The sequence below is a fragment of the Hypanus sabinus genome, chromosome 13, assembly GCF_030144855.1.
Source record: "Hypanus sabinus isolate sHypSab1 chromosome 13, sHypSab1.hap1, whole genome shotgun sequence".
Classification (NCBI taxonomy): Eukaryota; Metazoa; Chordata; class Chondrichthyes; order Myliobatiformes; family Dasyatidae; genus Hypanus; species Hypanus sabinus.
This window is the reverse complement of record NC_082718.1, coordinates 27552995-27577847: the sequence shown is the minus strand read 5'-3', so window position 1 is coordinate 27577847 and position 24853 is coordinate 27552995. Positions and strand designations below refer to the sequence as shown.

General features: G+C 37.1%; 1 protein-coding gene across 1 annotated transcript; it reads right to left on the bottom strand.

Annotated features, from left to right (window-relative positions):
• Positions 1-2046: 2046 nt before the first annotated feature.
• On the bottom strand, positions 2047-20168 carry LOC132403731 (neuroepithelial cell-transforming gene 1 protein-like). Its single transcript, XM_059987364.1, has 10 exons — positions 19960-20168; positions 9013-9120; positions 7137-7307; positions 6477-6539; positions 6059-6155; positions 5657-5733; positions 5049-5306; positions 4374-4544; positions 4021-4207; positions 2047-3460 (listed from the first exon to the last, which is right to left on the bottom strand). Exons 1-10 carry the CDS (start codon positions 20056-20058, stop codon positions 3021-3023), a joined length of 1671 nt encoding a protein of 556 aa, XP_059843347.1. The 5' UTR covers positions 20059-20168; the 3' UTR covers positions 2047-3020.
• Between the last annotated feature and the right edge of the window lie 4685 nt (positions 20169-24853).

Here is a 24853-nt window from a genome sequence, read left to right as displayed (position 1 = left end):
GAATGCTTGCAAGAATCTCAAGGTTGTATTTTGTGATGTATACGTACTTTGATAATAAATTTACTTTGAACTATTTGTGAATTGTTATGAATCAGGGAGATCTTTTAGCATTGGGAGACCACTGGCAATTACTACCTCCCTTTAATGCAGCAGAGAAGGCCCTTTGTAGTTAGCACAGCAGGATCTATTTTTTTTAACTTGGAAAATGGCCCTGACTACAGGGTCTAAACTCTTCCTGCATGCTGTGCCTCGTGACTAATGAAACTGTTCATCTGGACTGGCAGACCTGTTTATTCATTTCCATAGACACTGTCCGACTTGGTGAGTTTCTCCAGCATTTTGTGTGTTGCTCAGGCTTTCCAGCATCCGCAGAATTGCTTGGGTTAGTAACTGGTGCACCTAGGCCTGTATTAATTGGTATATAGACTTTTTTGATTTGGCTTTAATTGGGTATGACAGAGCCACTAGACCAGATAGTTTGTGGGTACATGGAGGCTGAGCTCCAACAGGAAACCAGTGATATAATCATCAAATGAGGTTTTTTAAAAAAGCACAGGGAGGCCCAGCAGCTTACTAATAACTATGGAATGTGCAGATTCTTCTGAACTGTCAGGATCACTTAAGGCATCAATGGGGCAGGGATGAATTTTACAAATGCAGAGAGGCAGTCACTGCCCATCAGAAGGAACACAAGAAAAATTCTAACGATGATTCTGCACTTGATTCCATACCACAGCGAATTCTGGTCCAACCTTTCCCTCACAACCCTGATGGTAACTCATCAAATCTGCCTCCACCAACTTGATTACGGGATTGTATACAACTCAAGTACATAAAAATATTTAAATATTTAACATCAACACTACTGGCATAACTTCAACCCAAGTATCCTAACCAGATACTAGTCTCCAGTTAATACGATTTTATCAGATAAAGATCAAATAAGAATCCAAATACTGGAAAAGTACCCCGTACATAGACACTGAGAGGCTCAAACATACATACAAGAGATTCTGCAGATGCTGGAAATCTAGAGCCTCGCACAGAAAATGAAAGATAAACTCAGCATATCAGACAGCATCTAAAGAGTTGTCATTTCAGTCTGAGATGCTTCTGAAGTGTCTGCTGAGTTCCTCCAGCATTTTGTGTGGGGCTCATAAGTAGTATTTATATTCACATGATAGATAAACACAGTGATTAATTAGAAATACCCAGAATCTGTGTTCTCATAAAGTCATTGACCTGAAAATTTAACTTTCCCTCTCTGCACTTACTGTCTGCCTGAAAATTCCAATAGCAATTTCCATTTTACTTTGGAGTGCCAGAAGCTGTAGTATTTTACTTTTGTAGTGAGACTTACTAGGTGCTTACAATTAGGAGGGATATTGATGATAAATACACTGCTGTTTTATCTGGCAGGAGTTCCACAATCCACAGGGGAGAAATTTAAAGCAACTTATTTAAATGACCAGTATACCATCTAAAAGAAAAACTCAATGGCACCAACTTGAGGGAACTGGAGAAAAGGAAAATTTTGCAGGACATTGTTATTAGCTATGTCTTTCAAATACAAGGCAAATGGCCCGCAAAGTGTGATTTTATTCAAAAAATAGAGCCTTATCAAAGATGATTTTCAAAATAGAAAAGAACTAGGGGTTCAATCCAACTATAGTTTAAGATAAAATTCTCATTTCAATGTTGAAACTGGATATTATATCTCAATTATTCCACCTACAAAAGGACTGTAGATAGAGTGGATGTGGAGAGGATATCTCCTATGGTGGGAGTTTCCAAGAATAATGGACACAGCCTCAGAATAGAGGAGCATCCTTTTAGAATGGAGGTGAGGAGGAATTTCTTTAGCCACAGAGTGGTAAGTCTTTGGAATTCTTTGCCACAGGCAGCTGTGGGGGCCAAGTCTTTATGTATATTTAAGGAAGAAGTTGATAGATTCTTGACTGGTCAGGGCATGAAGGCATATAATGGGCCAAATGGTCTTATGGTAGGAATCATTGTTAAATACAAGAAACACACAGGTCAATTATAGATTATTATTTTCCAGTTTTATTATACATTTGACTCCAGTAATCTGTACATTAGAGAAATGCCCATCAGTCTATTACCTCCTTGTCAGGTGTACTCTATACACAGTCACATTCTAGACTCCTTCTCTGCACTCACCCACACAATAATACTTGTTCCATTAAATGCTGCTACTTCCCTCCCACCGTGTCATATTGCAACATTACTGACTGTTTAAATTTACAGCCATCTGTGAACTTTTAAAACTCATGACTAATTACTAATTATTTTCCATCAAGCAGCTTACTTCTAAGTCCATTAGATACACATTCTTCTAACCTCCTGCGACTTTCTATCACCTTTCAAAATTCCTTGGCATTTCCCTCAGTAGTCCAAAGCACAAAACACATTTTACATGCTTGCTCTGACAAAGATAATACAGCAGATGTATGGTCTTCAACATAATTACAGGAATGGCTCAATCGCATATAACCAGAAGGATTGACAAATTTTGAAATCTTAAAAAAACATGTAAATATAATAAATCAAAAGTACTTTATCTTTGAAGAAAGGTTTTTCTCTCTAAATGATATTACATGGGAACATCACTTAATTAAAAAATGTAACAAAAAATTTAATGATCTACAAAAAATATTGAATTTTAATATATCTGCAGGATATATGGATGGCCAAAGGGAATGTACAACACAAAAATATTAGCAAACGCCATTTACAAGACTGAAACAAAGCTTTTGAACCAAAATCTATTACAACAAATAACCCAGTAATTTAAAAATTACTATTGGGTTATTAAGAGATTTAGTCACTTTGGAGAAAACCAACAGTAGTTCAAAGATAACTGGATTTAATAGCTGCCAAATTTTATATGGAGAGAGAAGAGTAACAAGATTGGCGAATTAATCCTGGTGCTAAACCACAGTACAAACATTGTACACATATATAAATAGAGTCTGCTTCATAAGCCGAGAACAGGCGTGTCACACCAATGTTTCTGTTCTCTTTGTCATTTGTTCCTGCTGCTGGATCACTTCAGTGCTGCCTTTTGACATGGAGTCACACTGTTCTATTGAATCCTCGCTCTCTATGCTGTTTCTTAGGCTGCTTGATTCAGAATCACTCGTGTCCATATTGGAGCCAGTCTCTGAACCACTATCTGCCATTTCCACCCCTTCAGAGAGGCAAGGCGCCTGCCCTTCCTGCTGAAGTTCTGTTGAATGTTGAGAGTCTTTCTCACACTCTTCAGCTAAATCAGAGAGCTCTTGGTGGTCTGTCGGATGAGGTGCCGACTGGTAGAGTGATATGGCATTCCGTATGCAATTCATCCACTGCTGTTTGTTATAAATGTCATTGGCCTGTAGCGTATGCGATGACTGTCCCTGTGTTGCATGTTGGAAACGGACTTTGAAGATGTTTTTGGCTGTGGATAAAAGAACATAAAATAACGATTTCAGTGATAAAGAATAAAAAGTTTAAAAAGTTACTATTTTCCATTAACTAGCATTACAATTAAAACATATCTTGAGTATACAAATTGCAATAATATTATGTCTTTTAATATTATAAGACTTTAAAGTATTTATTTTCTAAGCTGGTCGTCAAACAATATGCAGCGAATATTCATTTTGAAGTAACTGGAGGAAATTATAGGTTGGATATGAGGTAGGTGTTTTTTCTTTACTTAGAGAGTTGTGGGTGTGTGGAACACCCTGCCAGGAGTGGTGGTAGAGGCAGATATATTAGGGGCATTTAGGAAACTCCGATAGGCACGTGGTTGATAGAAAAATGGAAGGTTATGTAGAAGGGAAAGGTTAGATTGATGATAGAGTAGGTTAAAATGTTGGCGCAACATTGTGGGCTGAAAGACCTGTACTGTGCTGTAGTGTTCTATATTCTACAATAAAAGCATAGCAAGGCACCTTGGAGTTACAAATCAGACATTTACTTAGCCTCTCCATTCAATAGTAAGCCTTAGCTTACCTTTGTCAGAATTGCTGAAAGCTCCTCTGAAGGAGCCACCCATTTTGGTATCGCCATCTTGTAGATCTTCCAGCAGAAGATCTTTAACAGGCATCGGCTGACGGTATACTTGGTAACACTGACGGTCATTGCGAGATACTGGGCGAGTCAGTACTAAGACTTCTTGGAATAGGAAGACGTATAGTTTCTGGAATGGTGAAAAGTTGTTAAATTATTTTTCATTTAATAACTCATAAATCAGTATCTACAAAATATATAATAACCTATGGGCAATGACATTTCAGTATTGTTTAAGCTATAGTTGGGCTTAAGTATAACAAAATTATGTAATGGTAAGATGAAACTAAACATACCGTCCCCCGATTGTTTCGCAACTCCCCATGGCAAAGAAGGGCTTTGCTGCCTTCAATTCGTGGATCCTTCTGCCTTTCATCCAGGTAATCCAGCTTGTCAATGTAGTACTGACAATCAGACTCTCCTTTCTTCACATTGATGTCTGATAGAACTGCTTGAATGATGGCAATCTGGAAAATCAAAACCTAACTATCAGCAAGCGCAATTAACTGTACACCAATACTTACAAAATAAAACTGGCAGTGTTCAATAAAAGATCGAAAAAGCACAATCTAAAGAAATCGTAATAATTAAAATACAAATTGGAAACAAAATAGACACCTCATTTACTTTGGTGAATACCACTAATATTGTTTCACTATCACATCAGGAACACGGAAAACATGCAGATACACCAGAAGAACAAAGAGGAGAGTGAGTGATGTTTCATAAGTGCAAGGCAAATCCTTGGCTCACATGACTATTGAATTAGGTGGCCAACGTATTCTTTAGGCATGGAGTCAAGTTGTATTTGAATCTGCTTCCTACATATCAGATATTCCTATTTGACAATAGATTGAACAAAGACAGATGTAGGAGCAATAGTCTAGATGATTTCCTTATTCTGTAATTCATATAGAAAATGTATGGTCAGACTTGTAGAAAAAACTAAACCCCACATAACTGAAACTTACCGCATGCTCCAAATTCTTCTGGTCTGAGTGTCCACCAGGTGTATGCCGCAGTATCTCCTTCAACAGCAGGGGGTACTTAACTAAACGGCTGCGAGGAATATCCAGGAAACTCCAAAGGTCCAGCTTCCTGCTGAAGGGCGACTCGAGGCAGCGTTGAAGGAAATCCTGCACTCTCTTGTCTTGCTTCTTTTGATCCAAGAGGGCCTTTGCTGCCAGCTGGTTACTGCAGTATTCTTTGTATTCATCAAGCCTGGGCAACTGGATACAAAGAACACATGCTTGAGAATAAAGAAAAGTGGTGGACCCTGAAGTCATTTTATATCAATTACTGTGTTACTTCATACTAACAGAACAGAACAAATTAAATACTTAGATGCCATCAGCTATTTAACAGAGTTGAAAAACCAGCCTTATTCCTCATGTGATAAGAGAATCTGCAGATGCTGGAAATCCAAGCAAAACAGACAAACAGCTATAGAAAAGAGCAAACAGTCGATATTTTGGGCTGAGAACCCTTCTTTTCCATAGATTCTGCCTGGCCTGCTGAGTTCATCCAGTATTTTGTGTGTTGCTATTGCTTCTCACGTAATGATTTTAAAACAACTTACCCAATTTACAAGGATGTGACCAATTTCTTCTACTGTCCCATCTTGCTTTGTAACTTTAGCCAGCTTGGTTAGCAACTCTGGATGAAAAGAAACACATTATAATTTAGTTGCCAGCAGCATGCAGTACAACCAACACTTCAGAAATAGAATATACTTTCAAAGATGATTTTGATAAACATCAAATGTTACCATAGCTCTGGACCATTAAATTGGATCAATTCATCACAAAACCTTCTGAATAATTTAGATTGTTAAGAAATTTTGTTTTTAGTTATGGGTAATAGCCTCACGTTGCTCATCAATATTGTTAATTTGACTTGAATTATCTTGCATTTGGAAACGAAAAGTGACACAATAATACAACCAACATTCCCTATTGATAAATCTTCAAAACATATTCACCTTCATGCAGGGGGATATAAGAATCAAGAGCTCCAAAGATCTGGGTTAGTTCTCCTTCTGTCATGATGGATAACTTCAACATAGGATCATGATACGCCTATGCAAAAGAGACAAGTACATTAAATATTTACTTAACTCAAGTTTTATATGGCAATAACATTTTTAATACTTAAATTAGCACCAAGCATCTGACCAGACCCTGTCATAATGTAAACTGTATTAATACACAGCTAAATTCTACTGTATATATATTGTATCATTCCTGCATCAAGAAGTTAAATGATTGATTTTTTATTTGCATTAAAAAAAATCAAAATGACCTACCATTATTTCATTTAGAGTATTTATACAACTGAAAGCTTTTCCTAAATCGATTTGTATCTAAACAAGGATTTTTATGCTTCAACTTTATACTGACCTTCCTTGCTAATTTTAGGTCTTCAATTAGATCTTGCTCGCCACGAAAAAGCTCAAATATAGCCTGAGAAACAAAAATAAAATGACATCAACGACATATACTTGACATAAAACAACTGTGCAAAGGCTAGTATGTTTTCGTGGCTGACTTCAACTAATTCCTTTTTGAGTGTTTTAAATCTGGCTAAAGTTGAACCAGATATAGGAGAAAAGAAAAGGTAAAGTATATAATGTTCTCCACGTAACTGAAGCAGCTTGTCAAAATTAACAAGCACTCTTTGCAGATTAATGCAGAATTAACATACCGAAACATTTCAATTTGGTGTTATGTCTAAACAGAATAAGTTAACTGCCCTGAGAAAAGCAAACATATTTGTGGACCTTGGATCAAAAAGCAGCAGAGGAAAGCCAAATTAAACAAAAGACTGACCCAAGAATGGCTGAATACAGTCTACAAAATTCTCAGAATAATTCCATCATTATGGAAATAACTTGAGAGGCTGAATGTAGCAGTTTCAACATTCTTGAAATGAAAACAATTTATCTACTTAAGCTACCTTCCTTCAAGACTTCCAGCTAATTAGAGGTATCCAAATTCTTATTTTCTTACAAGGGTAAAATTCAAACAATGTGCAAGGAACTTTATTTTATGTCCTCATACCTCTTGTCGTTTAATTTCCTTTGAAGAGAAATTCTGCTTTGTGTTCACGTCTAGAGTCTCCACCCACAACTTGCTGTTACGCCTCTTAGGTGGGGTCGGTGCTGAGGCTTTGCTACACACCCTTTGAGGGCAACCTGGAGATTTGTTATCACTACGGAAAGTGATGGATCTCTGCAGATGGAGAAACAGGACTCATTAGCAGTCTGAAATTGCATACAAGAGTAAAGCAACTAATCTAGTCATGTTTGAAGACAGCTTATATACTAGTCTGAACTCAAATCGCAATATCCTTAAAATAAGGAACTGCCTTTGTGGAATGATTGATTTCAAAATGGTCTGACTGGTTTCACCACTGCTGTAGGGCGAATCAGCATTAAAGGAGGGAAATTTAAAAATCCGGCTGAGTGGTGCCACAACAACCTCTTGCTCAATATCAGCACGACCACAGAGCTGATTATTGATCAGGAGGAAGAATCTGGAGGCCCATGAGCCAGAATTCCTTGGTGTTATCATTTCAGAGGACTTGTCCTGGACCCAGCACGCAAGTGCAATAATGAAGAAAGCATGACAGCGCCGCTAGTTTGTGAAGATTTGGCATAACATTTAAAAATTTGACAAAATCCAATAGATGTGTGGTGGGCAAAATACTAACTGGCTGTATTGCAGCCTGGTATGGAAACACCAAGCCCTTGAACAGAAAAATCCAACAAAAAATGGTGGATACAGCCCAGTCCATCACAGTTAAAGCCCTCCTCAACATCGAGCACGCCTACACAGAGCATTGTCACAGGAAAGTAACACTGATCATCAGGGACACCCACCACCTGGCTCAGATATAGTTATTACTCTTCATTCAGGCTCTTGAACCAGAGGGAATAATTTCACTCAATTTCACTTGCTCCATTGCTGAAATGTTCCCATAACGTCTGGATTCACTTTCATGGACTCTTTATCTCCTGTTTTCAATATTTATCACTAATTTATTTATTATTATTACCTCTTGTTTTTGCATTTGTAAAGTCAGTTTCTTTTGCACACTGGGTGTATGCCCAGATGGTGTGGACTTTCATTGATTATATTATGTTTATTGGATTTATTGAGCATACCCACAAGAAAACGAACCTCAGGGTTGTATATGGTGACACATATGTACTTTGATAACAAATTCACTTTGAACTTCGGTGTCAGCAACATCCTGGACAGCTGAATGCCCTGAAATCTGCTACTGATATTTGGGTGGATAAGTTTAGTTTTTGCATCAAAACTAAACAATTTACATCTGTGAATGTCTCAATTATAATGCAAATACTGATTTTTTTCAAAGTTGCATTGGATTTGAGATTCATTTGGATTTGCAACAAATTAGAGACTTCAGTGCTAATCACAGTAATACAATAAGCCTCTCTGGACTTGAAATCCAGTGACATGCAATTTAGTTTCAGCAGAAACTACCCACAATCTTGTGATGCATAGACATGCACAAAAGGCACAAAATGTTTGCTTTTATTCTAGAGTAAACAAGCTAAAAGACAGTGAAGTAAATTTCAGTCATGTATATCAAACAGAACAATGCAACAATTATTAATCCCCAAGTTCACTCTGACAAGTTCTCACTGTGGAGACTTTTCTCAATAGCTTGCCTCATATCTTTTCATTCATCTTGAGCAGGGTAGTGCCAAGATTGTCTGTGATAATTCCTCAAAGATTCACATCAAAGGTGCCTGTGCACAGGTGTCATCTGTGGTTAACTGACATAGATGGGATGATTAATGCAGACACTGGGCTAACCAAACATTTTGCTATCCTGCACAAAGAATTCTGAGTTACAGGAACTAATTATGCACAAAATTTAAAATGGTCTAAAAAGAAATATTACCTGTAATGTTTGTCCAAAACGTCTGACTGCTCCATTCTTGGAGGGAGATATTAAATTTGCTAGAGATGTGACTCGCGATAAAGGTCGGACCCGCTTGTTGCTTGGCTCCTGTAATTAGAAACAGATGTTTATGAACATTACTTTCTGTGGAGACAAGGAAATTTAGCAGTCAACAGCTCAAGCAATTATATCTGTTCACAAAAGACATATACAAATGATCTCAATTGTTCTAAAAACAGACTAAACCAGTAACTGGTTATTGGCCCAATTTTGCAAATTCTACTGTCCTGGGAAGAACTTACTTCCAAAACTGAATAAAATTTCTTAACCCAGGAACAATTTTCCAAAGGTCACATTTAGTATTAGCATAGACTTGATGTAATTTTTTTGTTGTAGCAGTAATATGAGGCCACTAAATTCTCACTACCCAGCAAAGCTATTTTGTAACTAATCTTGAACAGATTGATTAGATAGAGTACTAGCATTCATTTCTTGCAAATGACTTCATCTTCAGTATTTAAATGATTTATCTAAAATCAATGGTTTCTAAGGTGTTAATTATGTTGCATTAATAACTTAAATGGAGGTTAACTTGTAAACCAAATAAAAAGTTGTTTTAGTACATTTGTTTAAATATGCTGAACACTGTGGACAATCAAATGCTGAGAATCTCTTAGAATGCATGTCTCATTTAACACTGGACTAGTCACAAGAACAGCTGCTTGGACATAATATTATCAGCTGTGTTTTGTTGCAATGCCAAGGAAACTAGCTTGACTATCAGGAACAATACAGGCCTTTCTCCACTCTGCTCCTGCTTACTCTTGATACACAAGATTAAATCTTCGAAAAAGACAATTCTTTATTTAGCTTTGTTACCTTGTTTAATTTTGTTAGAACAAACTTAGCCCATGATTAACTGTCCCCCTTGGACTTGGGAGAGTTAAGTCAATGGTGTAAGCTTTTATAATTGGTTTTGTGTGATGATGGTGGCACTGCTTTTTCCAGTTTGGACATCAAGCAGTAAGAAACAATGTCAAAAATATATCTGAGGTCTGGCAACTCCGTATTTTATTTTATCACATCTTTATTTTACATGATGATTTTGAATAGAAATCAATCAAAAAATAAATACAAATGACATTCACTTTGTAGTGATTGGATTTCAATTTCAGACATGGAGGGGGCAGGAGCATGGGGTTGTGAGGGAAGATCAATCAGCCATGATTGAAAGGCAAAGCAGATTCGATGGTCCGAATGGCCTTATGGTCTAAATCAATTTATGGGATGGCCCAGGCTTTCAATGAAGTTAAAAATGCTCCTTCACTTGATTTTATGAGACAGCAGGAAAATTCATCAAGATCCTGCAGTTAACAAAGGCAAATCAGCTTTCTAGAGTCCAGTGACAATTATGGGTTTAGTTTCAACAGGGACTAAGCCGGTTGGTGGCATAAGCGCTGGACTTTGGGGCTGAAGGCCCAGAGTTTGAATCCAGCCAGCTTCCGTGCACGCTTTCCATCTGTGCTGGGTTGAGCATTGAGCTAGCAACTTGACCTTGTAAAAAAGAAATTGCCTGCTACAGAAACATCAACAGCAAAAAAGTTGTTGGCCTATGCTCTCTTGTGAGTTGAAAGGCAATTTCTCTTCTCTCTTCATCAGGGACCGTTAACCTTTCACCAAGCTACAGAAAACAGATCCAACTGCATTAACTATCAGGAATTAGTTCCTGGAATCCAAATTAAATGATCAGTCTTCATGCACGAATGGGAACAAGCTTCCTAGAAATAAGATTCAGCTAAATTGTATGTTACATGATACTCATTACATGCAAGGCCAAAATTATTTTCTTACACCTGCCTGAAGACATTCAGAAGCTAAGGTAGCTCCAATATTCAGCACAATGACAAAACAGCAACACCATGTATCAATGAGTGTTGGACACAAAAATAAATTTAGCCATGGCCAGCATTCAGCTTCCAAAGACAGAAAATTTGCTTTTGTTCTTAACTAGTTTTATATTTAATATGTAAGTAACCAGCCAGGTAAAACATGAAGAGGTAAAAGAAACTGATTGCAGATGGCAACAGAAGATCTCTCAAAGAACAGCTGACTGGTGTCAAATTAGATTGCAATATAAATCGCTTCCTATCATTTTGGCATATGGACATTTGAGAAGAGCTCTTTTCTCCAACCAGTTGCTTGAGTGTTATCCTAAAAATAAAACAAAGGCCATACAAGATACATGTAGCATTTCAGACGTCCATATTCAGCGACCCTGAGATACTGTTACAGCAATTACATTGCTTCAGAAGGTAAAGTCCTTTCATCCAGATTCTTATCCATTGTAAATTACAGTGGATTCCAGTTCATTGGCCATTGGCTATTTGGGGCAGCCATTTATTTGGGACAACTCTTAAAAGAACAAAAACTAATCAAGAAAATAACTGGGATTTCCTCTGTTTATATGGGACACTATTGTGCCTTAATTGGGACAGGAGACTGCTGCTGAAGTTTCTAACTAGCGTCAGTTATATGCACTTACATGGCTGTTAAGAGACTACAATGTGCTTAGAGAGATTGGTTTTTAAATAGTGCAGTTGAGTGTGTTTGAGTTCGAACAGCAATGATTTTTGTCATTGATAGCTGGTGAGAAATAAGCAGTAAGACAATGCTCACTGGTTTCAAGCATTCAGGCTTAGAGATGCCAGAAATGGCCAGGAGTGAAAATAGAATGATTTTACTATATCAACAAGTTAGGAGTTATAACTGTATCAGCAATCATCTTGAACGATTGGAGGATGTAAGCATCCAAAGCATTGTATGAAGGCAGTCTATTACCTGCACTACGAGTCTGCACTGATTTTGTTCATTTACAGTCAATGAAAAGAACATGGGAGAAGAATTCCTCCATTAATAACTCTAGAGCTATTGGTTCTAATTTGTTCAGTATTTTATTTAAATACAAAAATTGTTACTCAGTTAAATAGCAATTTGCCTTTTTTTATACTTTTTAACTATTTCTATGAAACTCTGGCTAATTACTACTGATTCTGATGTGTCCCAATTAACAGGAATCCACTGTATCTGTATTGCAAAGCAACACGGATATGGTGGATAAAGGGAAACAAACTGATCAGCTCAGACTATAATTTGAGGGGAGAGGAAATGGTTCATTCAGGGTGGGGGATCTGCATCAGAACGATAGGGCACCACGGTAGTGTAGTGATCATCAATGACACTATTACAGTTTTGGGCACTGAAGTTCAAAGTTCAATGCTGACATCATCGGTAAAGGAATCCATACATCCTCCCTGTGGAATGCATGGGTTTTCTCTGAGCGCTCCGGGTTTCCTCCCACAGTCCAAAGATAAACCGGTTAATAAGTTAATTGGTCATTCTAAACTTTCCCGTGATTTGAGTAGGGATAAACTGGGGGTTGCTGTGTGTCATAGCTCGAAGGGGTGGAAGGACCTATTCTGTGCTTCATCTCAATAATAAAACAGACTTCTCATTATTTTTTCAAAGGGCAAAAAATGCAAAATTATATCACAGAATATTTCATAATTTGTGTGTTCCGAGCTGAGTGCAAAGTATATATTTATTTGTGTAGTTAATGCATATTGTCTGTGGCATACTTGGTATAGTCTATGATACAAAGGAGGCACATGGCTAGAATGTATCTCATGATTTTAAATTCAAGTACATTGGTTGAAGACAATAGTTCCCTTGGGTCAGTGAAGTCCCCACCCATTAAGATAATAATGGAATCCTTACTGTTATCCTTTTATGTAGTTGGAGCCAAGGCTTCTGTGAAACAAAATGGGTCAGGAACTAATAATATCTCCCGCCCTCCCTTTTGAGGATTTTCAGGCACTGAGAGCTCATCTGCCTGCCAGAACAATAGAGTCAAGACAAAGAAATGCTCCTTCAGATGTTGTTGAGATAATGGTTTATGATCTTTTTCAGTTCCCTCTCAGTATCAGATCGCACAGTATTTTGCACAGTACTGTAGTACTGTAAATTTATGCAATGCACTGTACTGCTGAAGCTAAAATTTCATGATACACTATACGTGAGTGATGATAAACTTGATTCTGATATGGGTCCCTACTGTAGACTGAGGGTGGGAAGGGGGCAAGGAGAGGGGAATCATGGTTGGGAAAAGGGGAAGGGAGAGGGGAAAGAATGGGATGCACTCGAGAGACATTCTGTAATGATCAATAAACCAATTGTTTAGAATCAAATGATCTTGCATGCTGTTTCAGGGTTGGGTGTGTCTGCACCTGTACCACCCTCCACCCTTGGCACTGCTCTGTCAACTGTTCTACACCTCTCCTGTGGTGCTCCACCTCAGCATTCCCAACATTCTTTGCTCCCGCCACATTTACAAACTCGCTCTCCACTCCATGTTGACAAATACAGCACTGTGTGAAAGTCTGGCACCTTAGTTTTATACATGTGCCTATGAATTTTACACAGTACTGTAGTTCTGTTTATACTTCCAGTAAATAAGTGCTCACATCCATATTCTGTCCAGTAAATAGGATTCGCTTGCAGACAGACTGTTAGATTTGTTTATGTTTACTTGTCATTGTTTGTATGAAGCTTTTCATCAATTCTATTGTGTTTCTTTGTATTCACTGTGAATGTCCTAAAGAAAATGAATCTCAGGAGTTGTATATTGTGACATATGTACTTTGATAATGAAGTTACTTAGAAATTTGAGATTTGCCACAAATCATTTGACAATGATATCACCAATAGGGCAGCATAACCTAAGATAAACTTACATTGTCCAAAATTTCAACAATATTTAAAGGAAACTAACTTGCTGCCACAAGTAATCCAATTTCAACAAAATACTCCTTAGACAATGTCATCTTTGCACTTTTCCCCATGTTATTTATATAAAGCCACAGTAAGCATCCCGATCTAAACAACAGTTTGAAGATCCAATTTTGTATGGATATATGATTTTGTTTGCTGGAACAAGGAAGGTTATTTTTAAGGGTAAATGCAGAGAGCTGGTTATGGGCGTTGATGGCTCAGAATTCTTTCATTCATCGCTCATTGAAAAACTGATTGCTCATTCCTAAAACTGCAACCAATGCAGTTCTAGGAATGAGCAATGAATTTTTGGACGAAAGCACAAATTGGCATATGTAACAAACATTTAAATCCAATCAAGGGCTAATAGCTTCTGCTTACATATAACTAAATGCCGTACAGAAATCCCTTGACTTATGAAAAGTTGCATTTTGCAAAATGATTAAGTAAAATCTCATAAAGCACTTTGACTATCCTTTGACTTTGGAGGGCTTTGGTATTGTTCCTTAAAGCAAGTTAGAACTGCGAATTGAGGACATGCAACCTAAATATTCAGTGTTATCCGCGGCGGGGGGGGGGGGGGGGAGATCACAATAGACTGTTCATGAATCAAGAAATATCAGTACTCCACCTTTTACAAATGATCATTTCATTTATTCGTTGTAACACTTCCCAGTTCTTTACAGATTGATCAAGCGAAACAATTTTAGCAAGAGACTTCTTCCTCTCTGCTGGCTTTAGATTGTGCTTTACTCCTACATTCACTAAGAGTACATTCACGATGTGGATGTGGGTAGTTCCTTAAAAGTGATCACTTTTTATTTTAAAATGCTGATCACTCTAAGATTCAATCTGAATAAGTAATTGAGAAATAGACAGCAAACTAAGTCTGCAAAGAGATCTGCAAGTAAAGTTTACAACTTCAACTTCGGAAGTCCAGAAAATGAAGTCGCATCTCAAAAAATTCACGTGGGTAAATTGGAAATGTTAAGCAGCTACATTGTCAAAGTGTGGACACCCATTTTTTGATGAGCTGCATAGATTAAGGTCATTTTGTTTTTTGGAAGTGGCACAGGATAGAAGAATATTTCAAATCTATGATCTTATTTCTCTTTTCTCTTGTTATTCACTGCGACATTCTATCTTCTGTGGTTTCTGATCATCTTTCCATCCTCTCTATCATCTAACTTTGCAGCCTGCAGCCAATGGCTTACTGTTAATTTACCGATTGCCTGCTGCTGGCACACAGTATCACACAGCACCATCATCAATTTACTGGGTTTGGTGTTCAGAACATCCCTTTTATTGAATGGAGATGGACATTAATTCTGGAAACTATAAAGTGTTACAAGAGTGGCAGTAACTCTTACTGATAATTGTTTAATCCTGGCAATGGGGTGGGGGTGGGAATGCTAAATTGATATGAGGAAATTTAAAAAATAGTGAAATCATTATGTAAATGAATTTAAAATGCTTTCTTTTCATTCATGGTGGACAATCTCCCTTTGTAAATGTTAATTCCAATTTGCAACACCACCTACTGAAATTCAAATTAGCACCAATTTTAATTCAAACTGTTGACTAAAGACAAGTAACAGGAATAAGACTCACAATAGGACAGATAATTTCAAGTGTTCCCTCACCACCCACCCAAGAAGGGCTCTGCATCAAGACAAATCTGTTCCTTTGTTTCTAATGGTTTGTGAATTCTTTGCACTCACTGACATATACCATAGCATCCATTAAAATATTCTCAACTGTCAGTGGTAAAATGAAGATACCAGGCATCTCTTTGATAGTGATGTTCTAGTTTTACAAATGGCAGTTAAAGTAATGGACCAATTTTTAAAGCAAATGCACATGTACAAATAATTATGCATGTGCAATGCCAAAATTGCAACAAACATAATTCTGTAAGGGATAGAACTTTCCCCACTACTTGGGAAGACTAGAACAAGCAAAACTGCACTTGCAACAAGTGGATAAAAAATGAATTACCATTATTTGTCATATGTATACCGAAACATACAGTGGAATGCATTGTTTGAATCAAATTAATTCAGCCAGGATTGTGCAGAGCAGTCCACAAATTTCGCCATTCTTCCAGCACCAACATTACATGGGGGAAATTGAACTCCGTCCTTCCAGCTTGTACTGTAAAGTGCAGAGCTAACTGCTACGCTACACCCAAGCCACTCACCACTCTTCATCCTAATACACGGGTGCATTTCCAATTGCCTCTGCTACTGTCACTAACAGAATTTCAAAGTTCAATCTGAAGTTGAAGTATTGTTATCAATTATAAATGGATTATGAAAGTAGGTAAAATCATCTAGATAATCTGGAAAGGACAAAAAATAATATCTGCTATTCATAATTTATTGAAGAGATTAACAGCAGTTTTGTTTGTTACCTTAATCTACAAGAGAACAGGTTAAGAGGCGTGACACAAAAAAAATCAGATACCTTTTGACCTCCATGTAATTTACAAGGATAGAAGTGTTTAAACACATGAAGAACTGTAATAACACAGCTAGAATGGGTACATTCAGGAAAGAGCAAATTATTTTGCTGCACTAGTTATTAAACAAGTTATTTAGCTAATGACCTTGCAATGGTCATTATTTAGCAATGACCTTGCATTGGTCATTTTAGAGATGTTTATTGTGTACTCATACCATTTCTCCAAAATGACATCAGCAGTAACTATCACACATAAATGTAACTAAAGTGGCTGAACAGGAAGCTCCTAAAATTTAAACTGTAAACTTTGCAAAGGATATTATGGGAATTTCTAACATGTGCATCCTGTAGCAAGAAGAATCCCACCATATATTATCTTGAGTTTTTCAATAAGAATTGGAATCATCAAGTGAATTACTACTTTGCTAATTGCCAAGATGGTTAGACAAGGTCCATGGGAATAGTAGGGAAAATACCAAATCTCTCAACACTGCTTCCTAGAATAATTTATGGCTCTAGATAATACTTTGAAAATGTTTCTTCTGAACTCAAAACATCTGGGAAAATAAAAATTATTTGTTGCTGAAGCTGTAAATCAAGAACTTCAAGATACAGAACCAATGCTCTCCCATTCCATATTCTGGGAAGTGAGATTCCTAGGAGTTAAAGCCTAACTTTAGATGTTCTCACCTCAAGTCGTCACATTAACAAATTAACAAAAATTCACTCTTATTAATCTTGTCAGGTCTTGAATTCCTCATGCATTTGAAGACAATAAAAGGTATATTTAGATGCTGTCAGACTATTGATTGCCCTTTGTATAATAATCATGGGTTACTTTCTTGCAGTTCCTTCTCATTGTTTTGATAGCAAACTTGAGGGTACTGAGAAGCTGACCAAGTTTCTTTACAACACAAGAGACCACTTGGCCCATTGAGTCTATGCCAGCTCACCATTCTTGCACTATTTTTCCTTGTTACATATTCTCCCATCTCCCAACTGGCTCCACCAACCATAGGGGCAATTTACAGCGGCCAATTACCAATCTGCACAGCTTTGGACATGTGAGGAAACAGTCATAAGTATATGCAAGTTGGACACAAACAACATAAATTAGGATTTAACTCAGGATGCTGGAGCTGAGGTGCAACAGTTCTACTAGTTGTATTATTCCACTGCTTATACCTTATCTGTGCATGACCTGCATCACACATTGGAAAGACTGAATAAAGACAAGTTTCCTCCTCATAAGGTTGCAGAAGAAATTGGGTGCTATAACTGATTGAATTTCATTCAAACTTGATTATCACACTCATGACACATCAATTCTCAAACTGCCATGATGAGCTTTTCAACTCTCATACTGTCTATTTTTCTGGATTATCAGTTCATAATAATGATTGTGTTGCCAGACACACTTACAGGCTATTTTTATGTCTTGCACTTGCACAACTGCCATAAAATTTCACAACACATGTCAGTGATAATAAACCTGATTCTGATGTCACTGCATGGTTATGAAGCATGTTATTCTTCACCCACTTAAAGCAGAGATATTTTAATATCAGCTTATCACACTTCTTTCCTTGCTGAATTGCTTAAACATGGTACTATAAAATTTCCTCTGCCATTGCACCCTTTTGCCTAGTTTATACTTCTAACTGCAAGTTTGTGCAGTTAATGCCTCCATATTTAATCACTTTACACTGGAGTTTTATAGTCCACACAATTGGGGGTTCCAAAAGTCAATTACTGGCCTTTCTACTGCTGTAAATTGTTTCCAATCCTGAGCCAGTTTGTTATTCATTAACAATTACAAACAGCAGTGCTTTGTTTTAAAACAGGTTAAAGGAATGAGGGTGTTCTATGATCCATGAAGAATAGAAATAGCTTGAAATACATTGTTAACGATAATTTCTCAATTAAGGTGCAATCTTCTTTTGATGCAACTTTAGTTCATAGGTAATTTACAGGTTACTTCCAATTTCTTTAAATGGCTGCACTGATTAGAGGAGAGGCAAAGATTTCTGTTCCCATCCATAAGATAATGGACACCACTTCAGACCCCTGAAAGGCTGGAAGAGGCAGGAATATTAAGAGGTCCTTAATATTGTGCATGTGTACTGCAGAGCCACAGATAAACGACTAGTAGAGCAGTCCTTTTGGAGACAGGCGGACATAGTATAATTTATGGTACTACAGCAATAGAACAGTGCAAAACAGTGGGATTGGAAGAAAGTAAGAAAATAAGAAGAGTTCTAGTATCATTTCCCCCGTCTATTGAAACCTAATATTTTTGCTGTATGAGAATCCAGTAATGCATTAAAGAACTACGAGGACTCCCATCAAATCCTGGATGGATTAAAAAACTTTACAGCAAGACTCTTGTATGGCACTATAAATAGAACCAGCAACGTTTTTAGAGTTTAAAGTAAACATTGTCATTTAAAGTAAAATTGGATAGGTATATGGACAGGAAAGGAATGGAGGGTTATGGGCTGAGTGCGGGCCAGTGGGACTAGGTAAGTGCAAGCGTCGGCACGGACTAAAAGGGCCAATATGGCCTGTTTCCATGCTGTAATTGTTATATGGTTATAGAAAATGTCTGAGAACAAAAAAAAACACCTCAGTTTTTGTCTTATGATAACGGGAGTACCACCAAACTGAAGAATGGAACAGGAAAACAGAAGGGGCACAAAATACTGCTTCCGTGACTGTCTGTTAGCACTGAAAGAAACAATGGCTTCAATATAAACACTGAAGAGACGTTTGAACCTACACTAGCACGATCAATCTGACCAAGAGCGATCGGGTCATTTCGTAACAGTTTCTCAACAAAACACGGGAAGTTCACAGACTCCAGTGATCAAAAAGATAACGATAAAGTTTAAACGCGTATAAATTCAATTACATTTTTATACATTTAGATATCAACTGTAAAAACGCATACTTTGAACCACCAACGAACGTAATATGATTTTGTCAATTTAAAGTCGGTTACGTAAATGGCTTGACTTAAAATTAACTCCCACACCAGATTGTTACAGTCCTTTAACATCGCATTCTCCAAAGGGATGAAGGAATAAATAAAAAGGTGTAACAAATGTGTTGGTTCCTTTGAAATAAAAAGCTTTGGCTTCAAAAACGTTGGCTATTTGTTTCAGGGTAATTTGTGCGGCATAGAAGTCTTTGAACATTTTTCTTATTTGTTGGAAATCAGATGGGCACGGAATACTCTAAACTCAAAGTTACATCAGATAAACCAAAAACGCACACAAGCATTTTGCAAATCCAATTAAGATCTACACCACCTGGCAAAATAACAATGTTCCAATTGTACTGTAGTTTGAACCAACAAACCACGCCAGTTGCACCTTTATTTGGTTATGGTGTTGACCACGGTCTTTTCAAGGACTGGTAAAATACATCTGATCCTTTTGCGCAACTGCTCAAACTGTTAAGCCTCGTAACAATATCTGGTTACAGTGCGTGCAAGCAGGAACCCGGTTTCAGTCTACCTACTCTGTCTGTCCAAAATTTTAAAAGTTTTGTGAGTTTCTAAATCTTTCAGATCATTCTAGTACATAATCAATTCCACTCCACATTAAGACGAACAAATCAAACAATAATATTTCATTAAATTCCTAGAATTCTTACCTCCAATTCTTTGGCGTGGAAGACCTGTGATTGAACATCTACCACATTGATAGTCCTTTTAGTGGGCAAAAAGTTCGGAATCTCATCGTAAGCAACCATACTCAACGCCCTCTAAAACAGACTGATGTTGGAAGTGCAGAAAACGCACTCCAACCTCCTATCTGGGCTCCTTATTCTGACACTACTGACGAGTTCGCGCACAACTCCAGACAGCGGGAGGAACTAGGCTGGAGTGCAGATACGCCCACTAAAACGATCAATCATGTTCACTCTGCTGGGCGTCACACCTTCGTTACTCCACCTACCGATGTGGCACTTGGAAAGTTGGGTGATCTCTGCGGTTTGAAATCAAACTAAAAAGTAGTTCGATATGTTGCGGCAGCCTGGATTCTAGCTTTTCTTGTCCGACAATTTTTTTCCGAGAAAAATAATTAACGATCAGAACTAGCGATAAAACAATTCATTATTAGAACAAATATTAGCTCGGCTAATTAATACTAGCGAATCCTGGAAAGCGGTGTAGTCAGGAAACGTCGCCTGTTTATTTTTTTTCATAGATGCTGCCCGACTTGCTGAGTTTCTCCAACATTTAGAACCATAGAACATAACAGCACAGAAACAGGCCCTTCTTGAATGTGCCGAACCATTTTTCTGCCTAGTCCCACTGACCTGCACCTGGACCATTTCGTGTAAACTAGGCTGTGCTAGATGACATTGCAAAGCTTTCGCTAAAAGCACCTTTTTGTCCACAAGAGCTGCTTTAGATGTAGTCTACTGTCCCTGCAGGCTAAACTCAGTAGTGCGTTCCTCTAACATTCTTCAAATGAAAGCTGAACAGGAGAATTTGCACCTGAACGGTCATAAAAATCACCTATTTGTGAAACAAAGTTACTTTTGACTACTGAATTCCTTATTTGTATCTTTAGTACTACCATGATCAACAATGCTGCCTCTTCAAACTTAAAATGATTGAAAAAATTTATGGCTTTCTCTCTCTGACATTCAAATCGTCAAATCCAAGTTCTTCAAATTTCATCAACCATATAGTTTAACCAGATTACTGTAAAATGAACAATGCAAAGACTATCATGTGTAAATTTAAAAGGATGTAAACAGGAAAGAAAAAGAAAAATAACAAATCAAATAATATCTTTAATAAGATTGAGACAGGCAGGCTTAGGAAATCAAAAAGAGGGTTGTGTTTGGATTGATTCTGTTTATTTTCTGTAACAATCAACACCCCTTAACAGCGTTCCACTTTCAATAATTCTTTGTAATACTGTCAGATTCTGGTACTCCATCAATTCTAACATCTTGAGCAAGCATGAGCAATACTAATTTCTTCTTCTACTCTAACTGTACAGCAATTTCAGTCCCAAATTTTGATATTCCCATGTAAACATCCTCACTTGTATATCTTATTTAGCGCTTTGACCTGTCCGAATTGAAAATAATTTCATTCTATTACATTCATGAACCATCTCAGGACTTTTGTTGTTAATGTGAAGGTATTTTTCAGCCCAATCTTACAACACTTTCTGGACATCATAAATTTGAAGTTTTTGAAGATAAGAAATGTGGGACAAATTTAAGGTAATTTTAGTAGGAAACTCAAATTGCATCTTAAAATTTGTTTAGTTTATTCCCACTTACCCCCATCTACCCCCAACATTCACTGGGCTGTCTCCATCAATTGCCCTGAAACCCTATATTTAAATGTCCTTCTTTCATATGTGAACCTAGACAGCAAGTATTTATGTAAATTTATAGTTCAAAAAACTAGAACGTTTGTGGGACTGATATCAACTTGTGCTGGTGTCTTCAGCACACTTTAGGAGAGTTGAGAAAAGTCTGTACTGTCAACAAAAGAACATCATATTTTAGTACTTTGTAAGACTGACAGAACACTATATTGCAGTCACATAGTGAGTTCAACAACTATTCAATATGTTTCTTTTCCAGAATATTTTAAATCCAGAAAAAATTGCTGTGTTACTGTAAAATATCCTTCAAATTGGGTTATGTTAATGATGGAAAACATCCAGTGGAAAAAAAGCTACCTAGAATCTGCATTTGTTATCAAAGAGGCATGTGTGCAAAATATAAACAAAAATATTTCATTGCAAGGATCTTTGACAATGTTTGAGGGGCACTTGTTTGCAACAAATAATCGCAACTGCAGCAAGGAGAAAACTATACAGTAGTCAATGATCATACTTGACAATATTTGCAAATATGTTGCATTTGCAGCATTTTTGTATGGCTAATGGCAGATGGTCACAAATATTTTGGCAAATAGGCAACTGACAACAAACACTACTGAAATGGCATATGCCCAATAGTTAGATAATAGTGAGCACATGGTTACTACAGTAAATATCAGGAAGAATACAATTTTGATGTCTGGTCATTGTCACCCTGGATCATCTCATAAATGCTACAAATGAACTCCACATTCCCATAGTAAAGATAAAATTATCCAAGACATCCACAACCAGTGAGTCACAATCAATTAGTCACATCTGAAGAGGTGTGTGTGGAGATTGGAGTAAGGCTGATTTGGCTTAGTTGTACTGTTGTTAATATTCAGCTAATATAATGTACAATCAAAATGAGTTTTGGAGTAATCTTTCAATCTGACAAAGCTTTTGAAAATAAATGTGCTTTAAAATGTCACCTGGAGAAGTTATAGCCAGAATAAATGTAATTTAACTTAAACAAGTTTTTAAAAATGTATCAAGTAGGAAACATATTCCCTAGCTGTCATAAAAGTTCTTGTATTTGGCTACCAGAAACAGCAGCATCACAAATTGTTATATTTCTGTCCATCACAGGACAACTGCTAATTGATGATAATTTGCTTGTAGCCACAGCTTCAATATGGTGCTAAATTATATGTTTCACATTTTCTTTCTTTTAGGAGTAGAATGAACATCAGAATAAATCTAGTAAAATATTAATGCAAGAGGCAAGGCACTTCAGTAGAAGATTGCCCCTTAACTCCAATGGTAAACAGAAGGTACCTGGAGTTAGGACCAGAATTTGGGATTTTACTTTAGGCTGTGAAGTTGCATATACACTAATTGGTTCAAAAATCCTTGCATTAATATAAGGGCCAACACTGACAAGCTGAAAATTTACTTACATCTACTGCACATGGCAAGATTTTTTGCTCCTTTGAGGCTTTACAATTTTACTTACAACCACACCACCCAGTGTTAAGTTTCCGTGTTCCATAAACTGTAGAATTTTGACAGCAAGGAATCAGGTTATAATATGGAATGGCAACTATTCTGAAATATGAGTTAACATTTTAATCTTGTTGAAATAACTGTACAGAATTTGCACATTTATGATAAAAATGAAAAAAGGGCATATTTTGCTCGACTTTAAAGGGAAAATTGTCACATTTTCCAGGATGCCAGTCAATGGCCTCTGTAACTCGTCATCTTCTTTTGAAAATTGCCAGGATATAAGCAACTACAAAACTTCCTAAAGAATGGCCAAACAAGTAGTTCTCTCCTTGTCAGCACATAGCCTCTCCCCTGACGAGCCCTCTGTTGTGTCTCAACAGGCTAGTACATAGGAACTGAGACCCTGACAACCAGTGGGATTAATTCAGATGGACATCTTAATCAACATGGATGTTGGGCTGAATAGCCTGTTTCCATGCTAGTTAACTTTATGATAGCCCATTATGTAAATATTATAATACATTGAATACGTATCTTGAGGGATTTAATCATCTTTCTTTTGGAAGCACTAATGCTACTTCTAAAAATTTTAAATGTACATTTTAAAATCTTTTTGATATTGTGACACTGATGTTGCTTGCTTGTACACTGATTCAGTTACTAGTTGTCAAAAATGAAATTCAATGGAAGCCTTAGATAACCTAAAGTCTGGTGTATAAACCACTCTTACCCTCTTTTGAGATCTCTAATTTTAGCAGGGGGAAAAAAAAACGAGCTTAAAGTACATTCTCTACCAGAGGCATTGGGAAAATAATGGAAAACAGTGCAAGAGTTATTATAATAATTGCATGGAAATAAATATGAAAACACAAACATGACAGGTAACCGCATTTTTCTATGTACTTCTCAATGAGAAGGCAAACTAATGCCACCTTTAGTCAATGTTACTCCTGTGGCAGTAAACTGACAGCCACAGATACCAGCATTTTGTGTTTCTTTACCAGTGTCTGAATCTGCCCAAGGAATGGATTACAAAAAAGACACCTTCCAGTTGATTGAAAATGTGCACCCTCTTAGAAGAATCTAATAAGAAAAGACAGGTCAAGATTTCCCCAAGAGATCTCTATCCTAGAGACAGAAGATGTTCTGTCAGCACGAAGGTATGCTCACCTTCAGGCAGCCAAACTATCTTCTTCATAAGTTTGAAAAGGCTAGATCATCCCCACTGTAAAAAAAATCCTTTCAGAAATCCAAGAATAATGGTCATACCAGTGTTGCAACCCATCAGCTGTTTTTGCACAGAACCATTTAGTGCTGCCTAAAATGAATTTAAGACCAATGATGCAGATAGATGATGGGTCTGCAGGTAAATTATGTGTTGAACGTAGCATACAAACACTGGCCTTCATTAGTCCTGTAGTGAAAACAAGATCAGAGAGGTCCTGCACCAACTTTATAAAACATTGGTCAGATCTTAGTTGGTGCACTACAGCAGTTCTGTTCACCACATTATAAGAATGATATGATGCACTGGAATGTTGCCTAGAATGCAGCATTTTAATTTTGAGTGGAGACTGGAAAGGTTAGCGCTGTTTTCTTTGGAGCAGAGGAGACGAACAGGAGACATAACAAAGGAACCTAAACCAAAGAGTATTGATATGGTAGACTACATGAAAGTTTTCCTCTTGGCAGAGGTAGAT